Raw genomic sequence first — 21,550 nt, forward strand, 5'->3', positions numbered from 1 at the left:
ATGTTCCGAGCTGTCAGCGGAGAGATGGCATGGGATGACATTAGTGGACGAATAAGTTTGAATGGTGTCTATAAAAGTAGGAAAGATCACAATATGAAGATAAAGTTGGAATTCAAGAGGACAAATTGGGGCAAATATTCGTTTATAGGAAGGGGAGTTAGGGATTGTAAAATGAAATGAAATGGCGAATGGCTTTTAGTGCCGGGAATGTCCGAGGAAAAGTTCGGCTTTCCGGTAGGCGACCTGCGCGTCGTGATGAGGATGAAATGATGATGAAGTCGACACATACACCCAGCCCCTGTGCCAGCGAAATTAACCATTTATACTGTAGTTAAAATTCCCGACCCTGCCGGGAATCGAACCCGGGACCCCTGTGACCAAAGGCCATGGAGCCGGACTGGGGATTGGATCAAGGGAGATGTTCAATGAATTTCCAATTTCTTTGAAAGCGTTTAAGAAAAGGCTAGGAAACAACAGATAGTGAATCTGCCACCTGGGCGACTGCCCTAAATGCAGATCAGCATTGATTGATTGATTGATTGATTGATTGATTGATTGATTGGTTGATTGATTGATATAGGCCTATCTGTCAAAGCACTTAACATCATACAGTACTTATTATCTACTAGAGTAGACACAGATAAGTCTTATGGCGACGATGGGATAGGAAAGGCCTAGGAATGGGAGGGAAGCGGCCGTGGCCTTAATTAAGATACAGCCTCAGCATATGCCTGATGTGAAAATGGGAAACCACGGAAAATCATCTTCAGGGCTGCCGGCAGTGGGGTTCGAACCCACTATCACCCGGATGCAAGCTCACAGCTGCGCGCCCCTAACCGCACGGCCATTTCGCCCGGTTTGAGAGTCTTAAGCAGCATTAAGTTTTACATTATTCTACAGGAAGACGAACTATTTTAGGGGCTGCCTGGCCGAGGAGGTAAAGGCGTGGAAGGACGTGGGTTTGATTCCCCGCCGCAAAGTCGAAAATAGAAACGAGATTTCCGCTTCCGGAGGTGCGTACGGTCCTGAGGTTCACTCAGCTTACACCAAGAATGAGTACCAGGTTAATTTCTGGGGGCAAAGGCGGCCGGGCGTAGAGCTAACCACTCTACCCCGCCGATTGCCGGGGTTACGGATAGTGGAAGCCTTTACCTTCCACCCCTCCAAGGGCCTTCATGGTCTGTGCGGAGATGACTTTGTTTTGCTTTTTTTACATTCGTAATTAGTTTCTTTCTTGCCGGGCTGAGTGGCTCAGACGGTTGACTCCAACTTGGCAGGTTCGATCCTGGCTCAGTCCGGTGGTATTTGAAGGTGCTCATATACGTCAACCTCATGTCAGTAGATTTACTGGCACGTACAAGAACTCCTGCGGGACTAATTGCGGCACCTCGGCGTCTTCGAAAACCGTAAACGTAGTTATTGAGACGTAAAGAAAATACCATTGTTATTATTATTATTATTATTATTATTATTATTATTATTATTATTATTATTATTATTATTTCTTTCTTTCTTTTTTCTTTCTTTCTTTCTTTCTTTCTTTCTTTCTTTCTTAATCTGCTTACCCTCCAGGGTTGGTTTTTCCCGCAGTCTGAGCAAGGGATCCCACCTCTACCGCCTCAAGGGCAGTGTCCTGGAGCGTGAGACTTTGGGTCGGGGTATACAACTGCGATGAAGACCGGTACCTCGCCCAGGTGGCTTCACCTGCTATGCTGAACAGGGGCCTTGTGGGGGGGATAAGGAGATTGGAAGGGATAGACAAGAGAGAGGAAAGGAAGCGGCCGTGGCCTTAATTAAGGTACAGCCCCAGCATTTGCCTGGTGTGAAAATGGGAAACCACAGAAAGCCATCTTCAGGGCTGCCGACAGTGGGGTTCAAACCCACTATCTCCTGATTACTGTACACTGGCCGCACTTAAGTGACTGCAGCTATCGAGCTCGGTCAGATAGTTTTAGAGCAGTACGTTTTACAACTGAACAGGTGAAGGAGAAAGGTAAATTCATAGTGGTCTGGTGGACAGAACACTCTTTAACACGTGCGTGGAGTCCAATACAAAGATTTCTGTCTTTTGTTTAAAAATGGAGGTGACAGTTTGTTTCACTCTATTAAAAATATTTAGAAGTTTGATTCATTTCTTAAAAAACATCTTCTAGCAACTCGATAACATTAAAATATTTATATATGTTTATTGAAATGTATTTTTTTTGTGTAAAATGTATTAAGTACATAAAAAAGCAATCTATATATCTCACCAAAATTAAAATTTACATTTATGTTCTCAGAAAATTTGGTAAATATATTCATGGAGAAACATTTAAAGATAGCACAGATTTCTTATGTTAAATTCAATTGTTTATTTTGCAAATGCTTGATTTTATAATAATTCTAATGTATTTTAGGCTACCTTCAAAAGCTGTATAGCCTAGGTTGTTTACATTTTTCAAGTTCACTCTTTTTTGGGGATGGCCTTGCATGCACGCACACATATATTTTCATTACAGACTGTTATGCTTTTGAACATTATTTTTTGCAAGCCCTTGTGAATGAGCTAACCACCTCTGCAATCCTTTATGTGCAAAAATTTCTGTAGTCTCAACACATTAAGAATTGAGTCTGACCATCATTGTCTTGGTCTCCCTAAGCTTCTCTTATTCTCTTTGGCTGAGCCCATTATCCTCGTACCTAACCTATCCTCCCCCGTTCACCTTGCATGACCCTTTACCTCCTTAACGTGAGTACCCTCCTGCCATTGTTCTCACCTGTTTGTACCAGCCAGCAGTCATTATTAGTGCTGTACTTTCATGTCTGTCATGTCTGTTCAGTGTTTTAAAAATGATTGGCCAGAGAAACTAAGTTTATTCACTGAATATTTGCCACACAGAAAGTACTTATTTCAATGCGTATTTTAAGGAATCTGTCAATCATTGTCTTAAAATATCCTTTCTGCTACTTATCTAAGTGAAATGGAAGACTTACCTAATTCCTCTCGTTCCCACTGGAACATACAGCATCCGTGAAATGTCTCCATTGTGGTTGTTGACTTGTCAATGCTTTAACTTTTCCATCTGGTTTCGTTTCACTTCACTTTCTTTAATAATTGGATTTAAGATGTGCACGTTATTAGCCCACAGTACCCGAACTTGGTGGTGGGCTGCCGCCTCAGCCTCCAAGCCCGTCGTTTTCTGTAGGGGTTATCTCCTTTAGCATTTGAAGATGCCTCTTCACCATAAGGCAGTCGTTCCCCCTATTTCTTTAAGCCCGGAGGAAGAGGGTTGCCTCGTCTGCCAGATTTGCCATTCCATCTCCGCCACATATGCCATTGAAAACTTTACCAGAGCCCCATTAGCCGTCACTTTTCAGGGTTCCTGAAGGGTTTCACAGGTACCGTACTGGTCCTGAGGCACATACAGTCCCTGCTATACATGACCCCCACAGGCAATCCCCTACTTCATGCGGTTTTGCTCACCCCGCACGATGTGGACCCGGGGTTGGACTTGCGGGAGGCAAAATGGAAGAACTTTAAGAAATAACTTAATTTTCGAAAGGGTTGTTTGAGTGTCTTTGTACAGAAGGTATATCACAGAAATTTTCTTCTAGTTAGCAGTATTTATTTAAACTTGTATCACTCATTTTGCACTACTCATTTTTATGTTAAAAACAAAAAACAAAATGCTACATGAAATTGTATTAATCTGTGAAACTCTTTTCTTTTTCAGAATCGAATGCAGGAAAGTTTGAAGCTGTTTGACTCCATTTGCAACAACAAGTGGTTCACAGACACATCTATAATTCTTTTTCTTAATAAGAAGGATCTATTCGAAGAAAAGATCAAGAAGTCGCCGCTCACGATATGTTTTGCGGAATTTGCAGGTGTGTAAACTGCATTTCAGTGTACTTTGTTTTCTTGCTCTTGCTAATTCGTCTTGATTCTTTTCTCTACAATGATGTATTCTAAGATAAGTGGCTCCCCAGTCAATAAATTACCACTGATCTACAGGTGCCAGATTCTCTATCAGTTGTTTACCTAATCTTTTCTCAAATTATTTCAAAATAGTTGGAAATTTATCAAACATTTCCCTTGGTAAATTACTCCAATCCCCAATTCCTGTTCTATAAATGAGTATTTGCCCCTGTTTGTTCTCTTGAATTCCTACTTCATCTCCATTTTATGATCTTTCCTACTTTTAAATACTCCACTCAAACTTTTTTGTCTACTAATGTCCTTCTAAGACAGCTTGGAACATACCACTTAATGATAAAGATATTGATTCCCATAGGGAACCTGAAAGTAAACGAGTAAATTTATAATACCAATAGAGTTGGTCCGTTATTTGGCATTATAAATTTTCCAGTTAACTCTGGTAACTCACTCCCCACTCGGGCGAAACGCTGGCACCCAGACTGCCTTGGGCAATTTGTGTTCATATTTGGCATTTCACAACCAGGAATGAGTTAGCTGGAAAATTTATAATGTCCAATAATAAACTATATTGGTATAACATACCACTTACTAGAGCATCTCGTCTCCTTACTTTCAAGTCTTCCCAACACAATGTTTGTAACCTTTTCATCACAATACTCTTTTGTTGGAAATCACTCAGAACAAATCGAGCGGCTTTTCTTTGAATCTTTTCCAGTTCTTTTATCAAGTAGCCCTGATGTGGGTCCCATACACTAGAACCATACTCTAGTTGGGGTCTTACAAGAGTCTCTTACCAGACTTACATACCCTCTCCTTCACATCTTCACTACAATCTCTAAATACCCTTATAACCATATGAAGAGATCTGTAACCTTTATTTACTGTCTCATTTATTTGATTATCCCAAAGAAGATCTTCCCTTATATTAACACCTGAATACTTACAGTGATCCCCGTGAGGAATGTCATCACGTTTACCATCATACCATTGTCTGCTGTGCATCTCACAACATTGTTGAGGTCTTTTTCACAGTTTGAAACATTCTGCATTATACTGTGTGCATAATGGTTGTAAATATTCTTGCCAAATGTGAACAGAAGTTGCCCAAGCCAGTCTGTGTAGTTGTGTACTTTGGAACAAGTGGACTATTTCAGGGCTCTGTTAAAAGGACCTGCATTCTTTTAAAAAGATGATATCTTTGATTATGTTAGTAATTTCAGTTTTCAAGTTTAGATATCCGTAATCATTTTTGTATGCCTGGTTGGCTGCAACATTATAGTTTATCATTTTTCATGATCTGTGTTGATTTCCCAATTTCAGTGGAAAAAGGACTTTTTATTAGGAATCCACCTAATCAAAACTATATAACACTGTACACAAAATCTTATCCTATCTCATATGAAGTAGTACCAGTTTCGATCACTGTGTGACCACCTTCAGCCACATACAAAAAATAAAGTGACTTAAAAACTAAAGAATAAACAGACATACATAATAATATATAACACAAAATCTTTACAGGTTTTCCATTTTCACACCAGGCAAATGCTGAAGCTATACCTTAATTAAGGCCATGGCCGCTTCCTTCCCACTCCTAGCCCTTCCCTGTCCCATCGCCGCCATATGTCGGTGCGACATAAAGCAACTAGTAAAAATATAAAAATAAAATAAAAAATAAATCTTTATAATATCATCTTTGGTATAGTCTCTGTTGATTTAGATTTTAAAACCATCCATATATGCTATCGTTGAAGCTTCTTGGAATTTGGAATTATGAACACACTTTTAAAAACTCTAAAGAGTTCTGATTATCTGTATGGACAAGTAATCTTTTTCTTTTTTTCAAAATTTTCAAGGTCTTCCCCATAGCTGTTCAATGCACTCCTTTTTATTTCCTCCAAAAAAAAAAAAAGCAATTTTATGTATATAAAAGAAAAAAGAAAAATTAATTAGCCTATATTAAAAAATTAGAATTCATGTACATTATTAGATTAAAATATCACAAAAATGCTGGGGATGTACCTTAATTAAGGGCACGACCACTTTCTTCCCATTCCTAGGCCTTCCCTGTCCCATCGTCGCCATAAGACCTATCTGTGCCGGTGCAACATAAAACAAAAAACAAAAAAAACCCACTAAACTACATTATAATTAGTTGCAAATCAGGGCAATTTTACGCGGAATGTTTCTATTGAGGTGAGAAAATAAAGCACCGTCACTGTTTCGAAGCATCAATGTAGCTGGCATGTACGGAACAACTGCTGTCTCTGTTCATGCGACACAACACACAAAGCAATCTCTCTGCTTCGAAACAGTGAAGCGTTGTTGTGTCGAGGCATCGAGCTGTTGATTGTGCCGGCTCAGTGTTTTGAAGCATACACACTAGCCAACTCTAATTAGAATATATAATCAGTCAATCATCACTGATCTACATTTAGGCCAGTCGCTCAGGTGGCAGATTTCCTATCTGTTGTTTACCTAGTCTTTTCTTAAATAATTGCAAAGAATTTGGAAATTTACTGAACATCTCCCTTGGTGAATTATTTCAATCTCTAACTCCCCTTCCTGTAAATGAATATTTACCCCAGTTTGTCCTCTTGAATTCCAATTTTATCTTCATATTGTGATCATTCCTACATTTTTAAACACCACTCGAACTTATTCGTTTGCTAATATCATTCCACGCATCTCTCCACTGACAGCATGGGACATGCCACTTAGTCGAGCAGCTCATCTTCTTTCTCTCAATTCTTCCCAGCCCAAACTTAGCAACATGTTTGTAACTCTACTCTTTTGTCGGAAATCACCCAGAACAAATCAAGCTGTTTTTCTTTGGATTTTTTCCACTTCTCGAACCAAGGAATCCTGGTGTGGGACCCATACGCTGGAACCATACTCTAGTTGGGGTCTTGCCAAAGACTTATATGCTCTCTCTTTTACATCCTTACAACAACCCCTAAAACATACCCTCATGTTCATGTGCAGAGATCTCTGTAGTCAGTGGGACGTAAAACCATTGTTATTATTATTATTATTATTTTACTAAGGGACTCATAATTGAACTAGCAGAGTGTCAATATCCGCTGAGGTTAGATACCACCTTTATTTTTTGAAACTGTACTGTTTCTTACACTAGCATTTAGAGTAATAGGTATTATAAATTCAAAAGTGTGTTATTTCTAAAATCTGACAAGTATTTCTCGACAAAATTGGAATGACTAGAAACATGATTCATATCAAGTGGCACTGTGTATGTGTCTCCAACACATTGGTGTATTATTGAAAACCTCATAATCTGTAAAAGTAATAGTAACTGACAAGTAACTGATGCATTGGCAGGAACTACATTATAAGTTACAAATATTGCAAACAACGTTTTTCTATGGAATAATATTGTACGTGATTGATTTTCTCTTCCTACACATTTAGTATTATAGCCGGCCACCATTTCGAGCAGGGAAAGTGTTGTTCCAGGGGAGCCAACATTGAGTACAACGTTTCACATGTTTGAAAGATGGTGAAAAGTGGGATTATTTGTTTGCTGCTGTCTGCACAAGAAGACAGTAATAGAGGCAGGAAAAGAAAAAGAATTGTTCTAAGGTGGACGTGTATTATAAGGATGAAGTGCAGAAATACTGGTAAAACATACAGACGCTCAAGTAATGTTATGATATAGATGTTGATTACCACAGGGAATCAGAAATATTTGTCCCAAATGGGTAAATATATAATACCAGTATAGTTGGCCTGTTATTGGACATTATAAATTTTCCAGCTAATTCATTCCTGGTTTTGCCCCAGTGTGCTAAGTTGGACTCATCAGTTGGTAAATAGCACAACTACCAAAACTCATGAATAGTGCATACCATGGATGCCACTGCATAGGCTACTTGGAGCCACTTGCAGTGCCGATGCACCTATTTTCAAAATTTGATGCCTGCCTGGCCATCAGATGATATAGATGTTGATTGCCATAGGGAATCAGAAATATTTGTCCTGAATGATTAAATTTATAATACCAAACCGAACCAAACCTCATGACACTACAGTCCTTGAAGGGCCTTGGCCTACCAAGCGACCGCTGCTCAGGCCAAAGGCCTGCAGATTACGAGATGTCGTGTGGTCAGCACGACGAATCCTCTCGGCCGTTATTCTTGGCTTTCTAGACCGTGGCCACTGTCTCACCGTCAGATGGCTCTTCAATTCTAATCATGTAGGCTGAGTGGACCTCGAACCAGCCCTCAGGTCCAGGTAAAAATCCCTGACATGGCCAGGAATCGAACCCGGGGCCTCCGGGTAAGAGGCAGGCATGCTACCCCTACACTACGGGGCTGGCACAATTTATAGTACCAGATACTGGAAAATTTATAATGTCCAATAATGGACCAACTATATTGTTTTTATAAATTTACTCATTCAGGACAAATATTTTTGATTCCTTATGGTATTAAACACGTATATCATCTGATGGCTAGGCAGGCAGCAGTTTTTGAAACTGAGACGAAGTCTCTCATAGTGCAATAAGAATAATAATAAGAATATTTATTCACCATTGATCATTTACATTAAATAGGTTTTGTCATCCAGTACTACAGTATTATTTCTACTATCTGTATACAGGTATTAAAAGTCAATATTAACAGTTTTCATTTCTAAGAATTCCTTTATGTCAAAAAATGGATTTTCCAACATCCAGTTATACAGTTTTCTTTTAAAATTATTGATGGACACATCCTGTGCAGAGAATGGTAATTTATTAAAAAATATTATACTATTTACTTTATGTGAGTTACCAATATGAATATTACCCTTATTACGAGTATTGTGTTGATGGATGTTTTCCCTGATGGTAAATTCATTCAGATGGTTTTTAACATACAATAATGAGATAAAAATATATAGATTTATAACTGTTAATATTTTAAGCCTGATAAAAACGGGACGACAGTGCTCAGAAGAACCAGTTTTACACATTACACAAACAAGCTTCTTCTGAATTAGCAATACATTATGGACATTATGGCACTGCCACTGGCTCCAAGTAGCCTACGCAGTGGCCTGCTTGTATTTTTTTTTAGTAGAAACAAATTGTAATGTAGTATGTAATAAGCTCTAGCCCATCATGTATATAACAACAATGTAAACTAGTAACTCTTGTATATATTGTATTGTAGAATATTGTAATAAACTAGGTATAGCGCATTGTTAACTAGTTAATGTACTTCTCATCCAGACAATATCAACTGTATAATATAAATTGTAACCAACTAACGGAAATAAAGAATGAGAGGTAAAAATTCCCCTCCTCACAATCCTCTACTGAGTCAAACCACAACACCCATCACCCTACTCCTGCAACCCAACCAAACCCGCTGAATCTCCTGGCCAGAGAGAAGGTGTCACCTTCTATGTGCCCCCCCCCCCCCTTCCCCCTCAAGGAGGAGAATGAAAACCTCTCAATTGAATTGAATTGTCTGCACGGAATGCACTAGCCATGCGTATTGGTAGATGTGCTCTTTACCAACTGATGAGCCCAGCTTAGCATACTGGGGCAAAACGCTGGCAACCAGGAATGAGTTAGCTGGAAAATTTATAATATCCAAAAACGGACCAACTAGATTGGTATGAAGTAATATTAGTAGGCCATCTGTAGCATGTCCCAGTGAGATTGGTAGGACAAAGTTACATGTTTATGTTGAATGTGATGCAATGATATACGGTTGTGCTGTTATATTATTCTACTGTGTACTTTGTTTCAGAATCAAATGTGTAGCTGCAAACACATTTGCAGTGTAGAGAAGTTTTGTGGCTACAAAGGGCAGCCATTTTATTGTTTCTATATATTGTCATATAATGCACAGTTCACATTCCTCATACACCAATGTTTAAATATCTCTGAGCCTAAGAGAAGAAACGTTCTTGAAAGTGTCTCTCATCAGCTGTGCACAGTGATGTGTCATATGCCCTTACAGAACAGAGTTGAACTCGTTTGTCAAAAAGCTCCGTGTGATTATTTAAAAAACCAAGGATGATTCAAATCCTAGTTGAAAAACTTAAGAAAAATATGTGGCCGAAAGTCTCTGGACACCCCTTACTGTTCGCTCCAAAGATGCAGCCCTGAAACTAATAGTGTGTAGGACCTCTTTTTGCTACTATTACAGCATTTAATCTTTGCGGAAGGCTTTCCACGAAGTTCTGAGATGCTGAGGCATCACAACTATGTACAGTCTCTTTAAAGAGAAATATCCTGAAGATGGCATGTCTCTGTATACATACAGCGCAGTATTTCATGATGATTTCAAGTTGACATTCGGTTTGCTTTGATTTGTCTTGTGCAGTGTGTGATAAAATGTTCACGACTTTGTAGTCCTGATACAGAGGAGAAGAGAAGCAAGATCTCATCACACAAGAGCATACATTTTAGCAAATTTCCAGCCACCGAGGCAAGAGAGAACCCATTGGTTGATCATGTGATCTGATAGGTGCACTGGCCAAAATAGTAACTGGTGCATGGTAGCCATGTATATCTTCTCATAGCATCTAAATACTTCACTCGGTTGGACCAGAAATTCATCATAGTTTCCTCTGTTATGCCAGAGATTTCACACAGAGAGAAAGGTGTAAGAAGTCAGTTACAATCAATTTTCCTTTTTGATTGGATAGAAGCTGGTAAAAGATGGTAAAACTTGCTGCTTTTCTGTAACTTGTATGCAGTAGGAAGTCTTCAAAATGTCTTTATCTGTTGAAGCAAATCTGAGAAAGAATCCAGAATTGAAGAGTACAGAAGTTATATGGAAACAGCCGATTGCTGAAGCACCAACATCATTTTGACTCAAACAATCGCAAAACGTATTGGAACTAAGCGTGCATATTCCCATATGAAGAGAGGCAAAGGGAAGGACTGTAACATACAAGTTAAATCCGATATAAAGTCGCTCAGTGCAATGTATGACACTGCACTTCTATAGCTTTATGGTAGTAAAATTCTGCAAGTATCTATTGGGTCGTTGCATAAGTTTGTGCAGTTCTTATATTTTATATTTTCTTTTCTTTTCTTTTACTGTCACTGTCATGCACTGTAACTCACAATCACAGTCACTCAGTGATATATTCACCTCCACTCTCTATGATCTTCTGCCAACGTTCAGGTAGCAGTTGAATGCCTTGCATGTAGAACTGTTTTGGTTTTGACTGGAAAAAATCTGTTAACCATTGGTCAGGAGAAGCTTCGTCAGGAAACACTTGCCCCTGAATGTGGTTAGAAAGAGAGCAGAAAAGATGGAAATCTGATGGGGCAAGGTCAGGAGAATACGGAGGATGAGGAAGAGGTTCCCAGCCAAGTTAAGCAATCACACCTTTGGTCAATTGCGCTATATGTGGACGAGCGTTATCATGGAGCAATAAGACTGGTTGTTGTCTTTGTCTTTTGTTGTCAATAGCAATGGCAAGCCATCTTAGCTGGTCAGTATACACAGCAGAGGTAATCGTTACATTTTTCGGAAGTTCATTGTGAAGAATGCCATCTTTGTTCCACTAAATACACATGATTTCCTGTGGATGGGCACTATCCTTGGCACGGGGAGTTGCTTTTTTTCTTGATGGGCTGAGCCACTCTTTCCTCTTCTTCACGTTGACATAGAGGCACTATTTCTCATCACCAGTGACAATGTTTGAAAGGAATGCTTCGTGCCTATCACAAGCCAACCGGTGCCGGGCAAGCAATGACTAACAGATGTTTCCTCGTTGATTTTTGTTACTGTCGCTTAGCATATGTGGTACCCATATACCCAATTTCTGTACCTTACCCATCGAATGCAAATGGCGTACAATAGTTGACTGATCACATTAAAAAACTTGCACCATTTCCCGCGTTGTTTGATGAGAATTCTCATGAAGCAACTCATTCAAGCAATTTTCGTCAAAATCTGAAGGTCTTCCAGAATGTGGATTATCAGACAAGTCAAACCATCCTGCTCGAAAGCAGGAAAACCATTTTTGTGCTGTTCTTTCAGCAATTGCTTCATTCCCGTAAACTTCACAAATTGTTCTCGCAGCTCCTGCTGCACTGGATCCTTAGTTAAACTCAAAGAGGAAAATGGGTCAAAAATGCTCACTTGTCTCAACTTGACATTCCATATCCATTTGCCTGAAATATACACAGATATGTTCACAATCAAGAAAACCTGTGTTTCACAAAACACACACACTCCAAACTCAGTTAAAACTATGGAATATCAATAAGCAATCCCTTGTAAAAGTTTCAAACAAATTTATTAAAAAACCACCTTTCCAGTACTTTACAATCTTTAAGTTTAAGATACAAATATTACATACAGGGTGAAGCGAAATTCGTGCACTCGGGTGTCGCAGCGTGACTCCTCACATGCGAGCAATAAAAAAATATCTCTCACAAAAGATCGTCCTGCGAGTATATCCGGCAGAAAAAGAACGTTGAAGAGTGGCAATCTGGCAACACTGTAACCACATGTAGGGTAACTACCTCTGTCAGCACGTATTAGCCGTGCCGTAGAGTTGGTGCAGTGGATATAGTTTTGGGTTAGCATGCAGGAGGTCGAAGGTTCGACCCCCTTGCTAATTTCCATCAGACATTACATACCGTAATACAGTAAGGCACTGTTTCTTAGGTCACATGTATCCTACATTTACAAAATTTAATAACGCTGAACACATAACGCATCTAGTAGATGAAGTGGTGCGAATAAATTCATGCCCACAACGTGGAAAGGGCATCTTTCAAAGCTGACCAATGAAAAAGAACGTTCGTCCATTTCTAGGATCGTATTATGTAAGTGCAAATGGTTTCTAAGGGACCCACTGCAATCGCTGTTGACAATTAAGATGCCAGATACCATACCACCTGGACTACATCTACGAAATAAAAAACATATGCCTCAACCCAGGATCGACCCCTCGACCTCCTGCATGCTAACCCAAAATGCTATTCACTGCATTAACTGTACAGCACCACTAATACGTGCTGACAGAGGTAGTTACCCTACATGTGGTTACAGTGCTGCCAGATTGCCACTCTTCAACGACCTTTTTCTCCTGGATATACTCGCAGGACGAACTTTTGTGAGAGACTTTTTTTATTGCTGGCATGTGAGGAGTTGCGCTGCGACACCCGAGTGCGCGAATTTCGTTTCACCCTGTATATGTTAAAATGGGACATGTTTCGCTTAGGCGAGTATTGGAAAGGTGTTTTTTTAAATAAATTTGTTTGAAACTTTTACATTCTGTACTCCAACACGGCTATCATAATGAGACTCATAACATGTAAAGCAATCCCTTCACGCTGCATTGTTGCCAACCCAAAAGAATACCGCACAAACTTATGCATCGATCCAATAGATAGCTAAAGTGTCTGCAGGAACAACAGTGTAGGTTACATTTTGATAAAATTTACAGGAGATGAAAAATCACTTCTTTCATATACTGTATCTGGACGTCGAAAGGTAAACTATTGTAAATGAAAAAATAACAATTTTGAGGTTTTTATTGTATGTGAGTTGTTTTGGTCTTGTCTCCTTATGGGTATACTGTTGTATGTTTCGCAGGAATGAAGATAAGCAATGTGATACTATCGTATGTGCAAGGAGAACCAAGTGACAAACAATGGTAAATGATCATATAACAGTTCAACTTATGCCGTCCGACGCACTCCTTATCGTACTGGCTCTTGCACTAGTTTACCGTGGTCAGAACTGTTGATTCAACCCGCCTCAAAGGTAGCAAAATATGCACGTCACCAGCTTCTTTCCGCTCTCCCATAAAGTTGATGATGATGATGATGATGATGATGATTGTTGTTTAAAGGGGCCTAACATCTAAGGTCATCGGCCCCTCCAGTAAAGTTAGAGAAATGCTACTAATGATGGCTTACCTCTTATGTCCAGATATAGCATTTATTATTTCACTTTACATGTATTGAAATGTCAATATAATAAATGATTTGTATTGTGAAATATTTGATTGCACAATAAATATTAAGAGTCATAACATGTACATTATTTGGAATATACGTTTGTGTATCACAATTACATTGTTGTTTTGAAATGATAGTCAATAGATTTATGTTCTTTAGTGAATATACAGGGTCTCTCATATAAACTCGGACCGAATGCACTATGCGCAACGGCAGCTGCCTCAGCCGAGCTCATGTCGAGCGCGGCCGCCCTGCTTTAAGAGTGTATACAATCTTACATGAAACCTTACCTTATAAAAGATGCTGGAAGCGTCGTCCTTCCTGGGTTATACAGCCATTGTATGTGGTAACCACATTCTGACTGACATGAGTGAGTTTTGCCACTGTAATGTTTCTGATTTCATTCGTAATGTTTTCTTTCAGTTCCTTCAGTGTGTGAGGATTTGTTTTATACGCTTTATAATTCAGTTTACCCCACAAGTAAAAAGCGCATACTGTTAGATCTGGAGAACGAGGGGGAAACAAACCAGCACTGATCACTCTGTCTGCAAACACTTCCGAGATTGTAAGAAGGGAATCTTCTACTGTATGAGCAAGGGCTGAATCTTGTTGAAACCACCCACACGACTTTTCTTCTTCCATTAACTGATGGAAGAATGGCATCAAAATGTCATCTTGGTACCGGTACATCTCTGCATTTACTGTCGTCTCAAAAAGGTAGGCCCAATTATTCATGTTGCACACCAATCTTCCTGTCATAATGAGGAAATTCATAAACACCATTAGGATTTTCCGCACACCAGTAGTGAGAGATAGACTGCTCATAGAACATTAAGATGAAACCAGGCCTCATCCAAAGAGAACACAAGCTGTGGGTCGAATAAACGATCATTCAATGATGCAAGATACCACACACAATATCGCACTCCTGTGACTGGATCAGCAGATTTCAAACAATGGGCCCGTGTAAACCTGTACGGTTTGATGTGTAACAGCTCTGTAGCTCTATGTCCAGAAGAAACCGAAACCCTCTACTTGTTGTGCTAATTTTGTGAGTGACTTATTCGGTGACCTTTTAAGATTCGCACCACTGTCATCTAGCTTTTCCTCTGTTCAAACTATTTGCGTGCGTGCATGCTTTTTATTGAGCATTGAGCCAGTAGTTTCACATTTATTTACAATTATGTGAATCACTGCTCATGAAAGTGGCACTTCACCAGGAAATTGCTGAACAAATGCATTGTATACCCGTCGAGCCGACTCATACTTAAAATAAATTTTACATACGAAAATGCAGTGTTGCAATGATAACGGTCTCACCATGTTAACAGCTGAGGTTCAGACTGGCTACTCATGCTTGCCAGATCAAACACGTGCAGGCTGTTTGCACGTGCCTCCCATACTGCAGCTGTCGCAGCGCAGAGTACAGACACCGCCCATTCAGTCTGAGTTTAAATGAGAGAACCCTGTATTCCTCAAAACAACTATCCTATTATACAGTGAGCTACTTTAAGTACACACGGAATATAGGTGGGTATTTTTAAACTAATAGAACAAGAATAACAGACAGTAAATAAGAGAAAGACCAAAAATTCAATTCAATTCTTCATTGAAGTTATATCAAAATAGTAAGTACACAGTTTCAAAGTTAGGGGGACATGTTTTGTAATGTCTGGTATGTGAACGTTAATTTGGTAGATGGGGTTCCAATGGTTGCACAGCATACCTTGAGACCTTAGCTACTCAGGTTATATCAAATCGAAGTTATACTCCATCCTAGGCATAGTCATGCATTAAACTCTCTGGTGACCCCTCAAAACAAAGTGAATAGCGGTGCGTCCGTGTGTCGTTGTGAGGTCCACAGACTACTGCGGTCATTTGAGCACATTGTACGTAAACCAGCACATCCCCTGAGATATCTTAACGAGGTTCAAGTCGCATGGGCCGTCACTTTGATCCAGGAAGGATGGACTTTTCGTCGTGTTGCTGTGGATCTCAATGTCTCTCCGTCAGTTATTCAACGCTTGTGGAATCGCTACAATAAGGCAGGGCAGTTCACAAGGAGGGTTGGACAAGGTCGTGGACGCATGACAACCTCACAGGATGACAGATATCTGACCATCTGTGTGTTGCGGCGTTGTTCAGCAACTGCCAGAGAACTGCAACAAGACCTCAGGAGTCGCGGTGTCTGACCAGACAGTAAGGAACATGTTAAGAGAAGTGTCCTTACGACCCAGAAGTCCTGTTCGAGTGCTCCGCCAATGGAGCGCTGTGTTGTTCACAGACGAGTGCACATTTTCCCTGACACAGCGTGATGGATGTCAGAGTGTATGGAGACGCCGTGGTGAGCAGTACATGCCAAATGTTGTCCAGGAAGGCGACCGATTCGGACAAGGTTCTGTAATTGTGTGGGGTGGCAGCGGTATTGATGGCCGTACGGATCTTGTCGTCGTCCATGGTAATCTTACCGCTGCGAGGTACATCAAGCAGATACTGCTACAGTGTGTGTTGGTTGCTGCATACGGTGTTGGCCCTGAATTCGTACTCATTCACGACAATGCCAGGGCTCATGTAGCGCGCGTCACCAGAGCTGTCTTGTGAGAAATGTACATTCAAGAGATCGAATGGCCAGCAGTGAGTCCCGACCTTAATCCCATCAAACATGTGTGGCATAGTATTGACAGAAGTGTTCGTGGGTGTTCTGTTCCTTCACAGACTCTCCAAGACCTTGAACAGGCTCTGATTGAAGAATGGGACCTGATACCGCAACGTGACTTCCGTCGACTTACATGGAGCATGCCACGTAGGTGCCAAGCTGTGATAAATGTTCGTGAAGGACATACACTATACTGAAGCTCTCCAACTGTGATAAAAATCCACCCTGGAGGACTGTTATCACTTTGATTTTGCTCTATTTGGACATTTCCGTTTGTGTTCTGAAAATGAATGCGAATCCATCAATGTTCTTTTGTATACTTCAATGGTAAAGAATAAAGGTTTAGTTGGTAATATACCTGGGTGTAAGGTATTGTTTTCTGGAGCACGGCATATGTTCAAAAATATATTCCTCTAATTTTTTTTAAACCTTGTAGTTCAGCACAATATCAGAGCTGAAAAAAAAAAATGTCTTTACCTCCAGAGGAAAATAATCTCGCATTTCAACACAAGAGAGTTCTTAATAAAACCCTCTACATTCTTAGGGCAAAAAGGCATGCATCTTCAACAGATCATTCTAATGGTCTCATGGCGACGATTGGACAGGAAATAGCTAGGAGTGGGAGGGAAGCGACCGTGGCCTTGATTAAGGTATTTACCTGGTGTAAAAATGGGAAACCATGGTAAACCATCTTCAGGGCTGCTGACAGTGGGGTATGAACCCACTATCTCCCAAATGCAATCTGACAGCTACATGAACGGAACCGTGTAGCTCAGTCCGTCGGTTTTTTGACAAGGTGACTCTCTCAAATCTGGCTGAGTTGCAGGAACACTCTTCTCTTCTTCTTGCTCATCTGTGTTTGTCCTGCCTAGTGGTAGGTCTGCATTTCCTTTGCTCATGGGCCATGTTAAGGTGTAGATTTACACTTCTCATGTCGTGTAGTGAATTAGCCCTTTATTTACCATAGCTGCATTCCGATGATTTTATGGTGTGTATCCCATCTTTGCAATCGTGATGGCTTCTGCCTACAGCATATATCCAAACCATAATAGCTTCCACACATTTTCGCTAGGATTTGTATTACATCAATCAATTTCCTAATGTTTACATTTGAAACAGGATCCATGCAAGTGATGCCAGCTGACCGCCTGTGCATCCTTGTCTCCATGACCATTTCTGCCTCTTTCATAGTTGGCCAATGTATGTACCATAGCGTTTAACAAGATCCTTTATCCAACATTCAATGAGGGAGGGGTGCCTATCATCATTTGCCACTCCACAGTGGAAAATGAGGAGAGAGATCACCTCCTCCATTGCTTTCTTCACCATTTGCAAGGACTGACTGTGCAGAGATGGACAGCAGGCAATGGTTTGATGATAAACGGGGTTAAAAGTCAGGTTGTGAGTTTTACAAATAGGAAAAGTCCTCTCGGATTTAATTACTGTGTTGATGGGGTGGAAGTTCCTTTTGGGGATCATTGTAAGTACCTAAGTGTTAATATAAGGAAAGGTCTTCATTGGGGTAATCACATAAATGTGATTGTAAATAAAGGGTACAGATCTGTGCACACGGTTATAAGGGTATTTATGGGTTCTAATAAGGATGTAAAGGAGAGGGTCTCTGGTAAGACCCCAACTAGAGTATGGTTCCAGTGTACGGACCCTCACCAGGATTACTTGATTCAAGAACTGGAAAAAATCCAAAGGAAAGCAGCTCGATTTGTTCTGGGTTATTTCCGACAAAAGAGTAGCGTTACAAAAATTTTGCAAAGTTTCAGCTGGGAAGACTTGGGAGAACGGAGACGAGCTGCTCGACTAAGTGGTATGAGATTTATAACATGTAATAAGTGGTATGTTCTGAGCTGTCAGTAGACAGATGGCATGGAATGACATTAGTAGATGAATAAGTTTGAGTGGTGCTTTAACAGTAGGAAAGGTCACAATATGAAGATAAGATTCAAATTCGAGAGGACAAATTGGGGAAAATATTTGTTTATAGCAAGGGGAGTTTGGGATTAGAATAACTTACCAAGGGAGATGTTCAATAAATTTCCAATTTCTTTGCAATCATTTAAGAAAAAGCTAGGTAAACAGATAGGGAATCTGCCACCTGGTCAACTGCCCTAAATGCAGATCAGTAGTGATTGATTGAATGGTATTAATTACATTGCTTCATACCTCAGCCACTTTTATATTGCTGTAGTGAAAGACTGAGACACAGTGGCGGCCGGTCAGTACGTGCTACCGGGCTCCAGCACGTAGCTTGGAACTGTAAGGAATTAATTGTTATCAGTACAATTATCCTGGTGCCTTTTGTTTTGAGTACGGTATGAATTTGTGTTTTGTGAAAATCAGGACGAGATCTGTCGAACACCTAGCTCTGTTCTCCCGGGGAACTCCTCTCGTGCTCATGTGAAATGAGCTCTGGCCTGTAACCTGGAGGAAGCAATACGCAGGCGCAGCCAAGCTTGCAACACTCCCCGTAGCCGGTGGAGTATACCATCAACCGGGATCAACTTTCACTGATCCTGTCTATAGTTACTTGTCCTCCCGCAAGGGGGTAGAAGTGCTCGATGCCTCCTGCTACCCTGATGTTGAACGTGATAAGCGATTCTGCTACTAGATAGCAGCATCGTCTGGGCTCAAATGTACAGCGTAACTGGGGGCAATCTATCGCAAACAAAACGTTGTTATTAAGGTAACCAACCAATATCAATCTTCCTTTTGTGTAAAAAATAAGGAATTCATACGTGAGTCAAAGAATCCTGGTCTGACCCTAAATGTTATCCCGCATTAGAAGGTAAATTATGCTGGTAATAGAGGAGGTCTCAATGATTCTGTTGGTTGGCAGCACTTTCAGTTGCTTTCTGCCGTGTTTGATCTCGCGGTTATATTGTTGGTGCATGTTTTTCTATCACTGTGTTAGTGTTAAAGTTCACACGGAGATTTATCCAATTATTTATCCACTACAGTGTATATCAAGTGAAATTAAACTAGTGTTCTTAGTGCGGATCTATATTTCCAAGATCCTGTTTGCACTGAAGATTGACAACAGCGTATTTAGCGTTTTTTGTAGCACGTAGGACGATTTTTTCACGAGCCGCCACTGCTGAGACATTGATAAAAGTAACAAACTTGTCCTAACCTGTATCAGAAAACAGCTCGCTAGAGGCGGTCTGGACATTAGATCATTTTTTAAGTCACTGGTTGGTTGGATGCTTAAAAAGGACCAACAAAGGTTATGTGGTTATAGGAAAACTTGAATACCCCAGGCGGTGTTACAGTAAGACATATGATGCATCATATTGTTACGAATAAAATGCTGTCTCATTTACCAACCTAATTTAATTCTAGAATGGCCTAAATAGGTAGACACACAATTCTGTTCAACCATGAATGACCAGATTTCATTAACTGCTGTCTGTTAACAAGTCTCTCACAGCAGGACACGAGCTATGCAGTCTTTACATGGATTGGCAATAATCCTTTCCAACAGGCTCCATCTTTCACTTTCGCTCGCACGTTTGATCCCATCCCACACAACAGCTGCACACAGATAGGTTTGGAATACAGGGCTGCTGCCCCAACAACACACGGTGACTGTTCCTGGTTCAATTTGAAATTCCATGGTAGTACACACACAGTAGTCCCAGGCAGTAACTAGAGAATACACCGCTCAGGACATGCTGATACTCTGACACGGCCACACTACTGCTGCCCCAGTCCAAGTACCAAATTTCAACGCTGACTGACTGTTCTTGGCTAGCCTCCTTTTTACAGCCTGATGATAGTGTACTAGAATATTTAGGGCTCAGCTAGAGACGGAACATTGCCGTTTCATATTCAAGAAGGTGTGCAGGGAAACCAGGCCTCAGGCTGAGAGATCCCAGTTGACTAATTAGTTCCTTCCAGGAATACCGAATGGAGCTATGGGAGGGCTGGCATGTAACAATATCATACACAGTATTGCCATAAGTTCTGTCAGTACTTTCAATGCATACAACTACTAAATAATTTTTTATTTTTGTTTGCTTAACGTCGCACCGACACAGATAGGTCTTATGGCGATGATGAGACACGAGAGGCCTAGGAATGGGAAGGAAGCGGCCATGGCCTTAATTAAGGTACAGCCCCAGCATTTGCCTGGTGTGAAAATGGGAAACCATGGAAAACCATCTTCAGAGCTGCCGACAGTGGGGTTTGAACTCGCTATCTCCCGGATGTGAGCTCACAGCTACTAAATAAAACTACACAAACCCATTAATATACATATCTTCTGAAAAACCACAAAAAAATGCTACAGAATGAACATACACTTATTTGAAATGATCACCATGTGCGGCAACACAGTGGCGAAGACGTTGCGGCCACTCATCAATAACTGCACGAATCTTGTCCAGTGGAATGTTTTTGACAGCTGACATGATTGATTTTTTAAAATCTCAGTACTGCAGTGCCGTTTTTGACACGCTATAATCTTGAGAGAATAATCCAATGGATTGAGGTTCGGACTTCCACTAGGCCAGTCAGCAGCAGCAGCGATGAACCGATACTCGCTCTCCCCATACGCCGTTAACAAAGCCTGGGATTGAATCTGGCGTATCTCCTTTAATTTTTCAGTTAGTGAACGATGTTTGTATCTTTTATATGCACCAACACTTAAAACAACCTTCAAAATATGTGATGTAGTTCATAGAGGTATATTCATTTCACGAGACAAAATTGCTTGTGTACTCAAAGGAAACGAACAGCATTCACAACTTCTTTTCAGTATGCACACATAGGATGGCCTGATCTGATGTGATCAACAGTTGCATCCATTTTTTAAACCGTGCTATTGTCCGAAACACAAATCATTCATTGATACCGGGAGGTTTCAGCATAGAAAAAATTTCCTTTGCTTGCTTTCCACAACGAAATAATGCCACAATTCTCATACACTCCCCACTCCATCTTTCACTGCTGTCTGCTGTTGGTACACTGCAAGCTGGTTACTGGCGGAGTCGTGAAGGTGACCTCGTGGGCG

At 40.5% G+C, this 21,550-nt stretch overlaps 1 protein-coding gene across 2 annotated transcripts in view; it reads left to right on the top strand.

Annotated features, from left to right (window-relative positions):
• The window catches only part of Galphao (G protein alpha o subunit), a 1,276,387-nt gene that overhangs the window by 1,249,828 nt on the left and 5,009 nt on the right, over positions 1-21,550 (top strand). For both annotated transcript variants that reach the window (XM_067140187.2, XM_067140188.2), the window contains exon 7: positions 3,717-3,870. In XM_067140187.2, coding sequence (XP_066996288.1) covers positions 3,717-3,870 — 154 coding nt within the window. The remainder of the gene's footprint in view (positions 1-3,716; positions 3,871-21,550) is intronic.

This window comes from Anabrus simplex, chromosome 2, assembly GCF_040414725.1.
Source record: "Anabrus simplex isolate iqAnaSimp1 chromosome 2, ASM4041472v1, whole genome shotgun sequence".
Classification (NCBI taxonomy): Eukaryota; Metazoa; Arthropoda; class Insecta; order Orthoptera; family Tettigoniidae; genus Anabrus; species Anabrus simplex.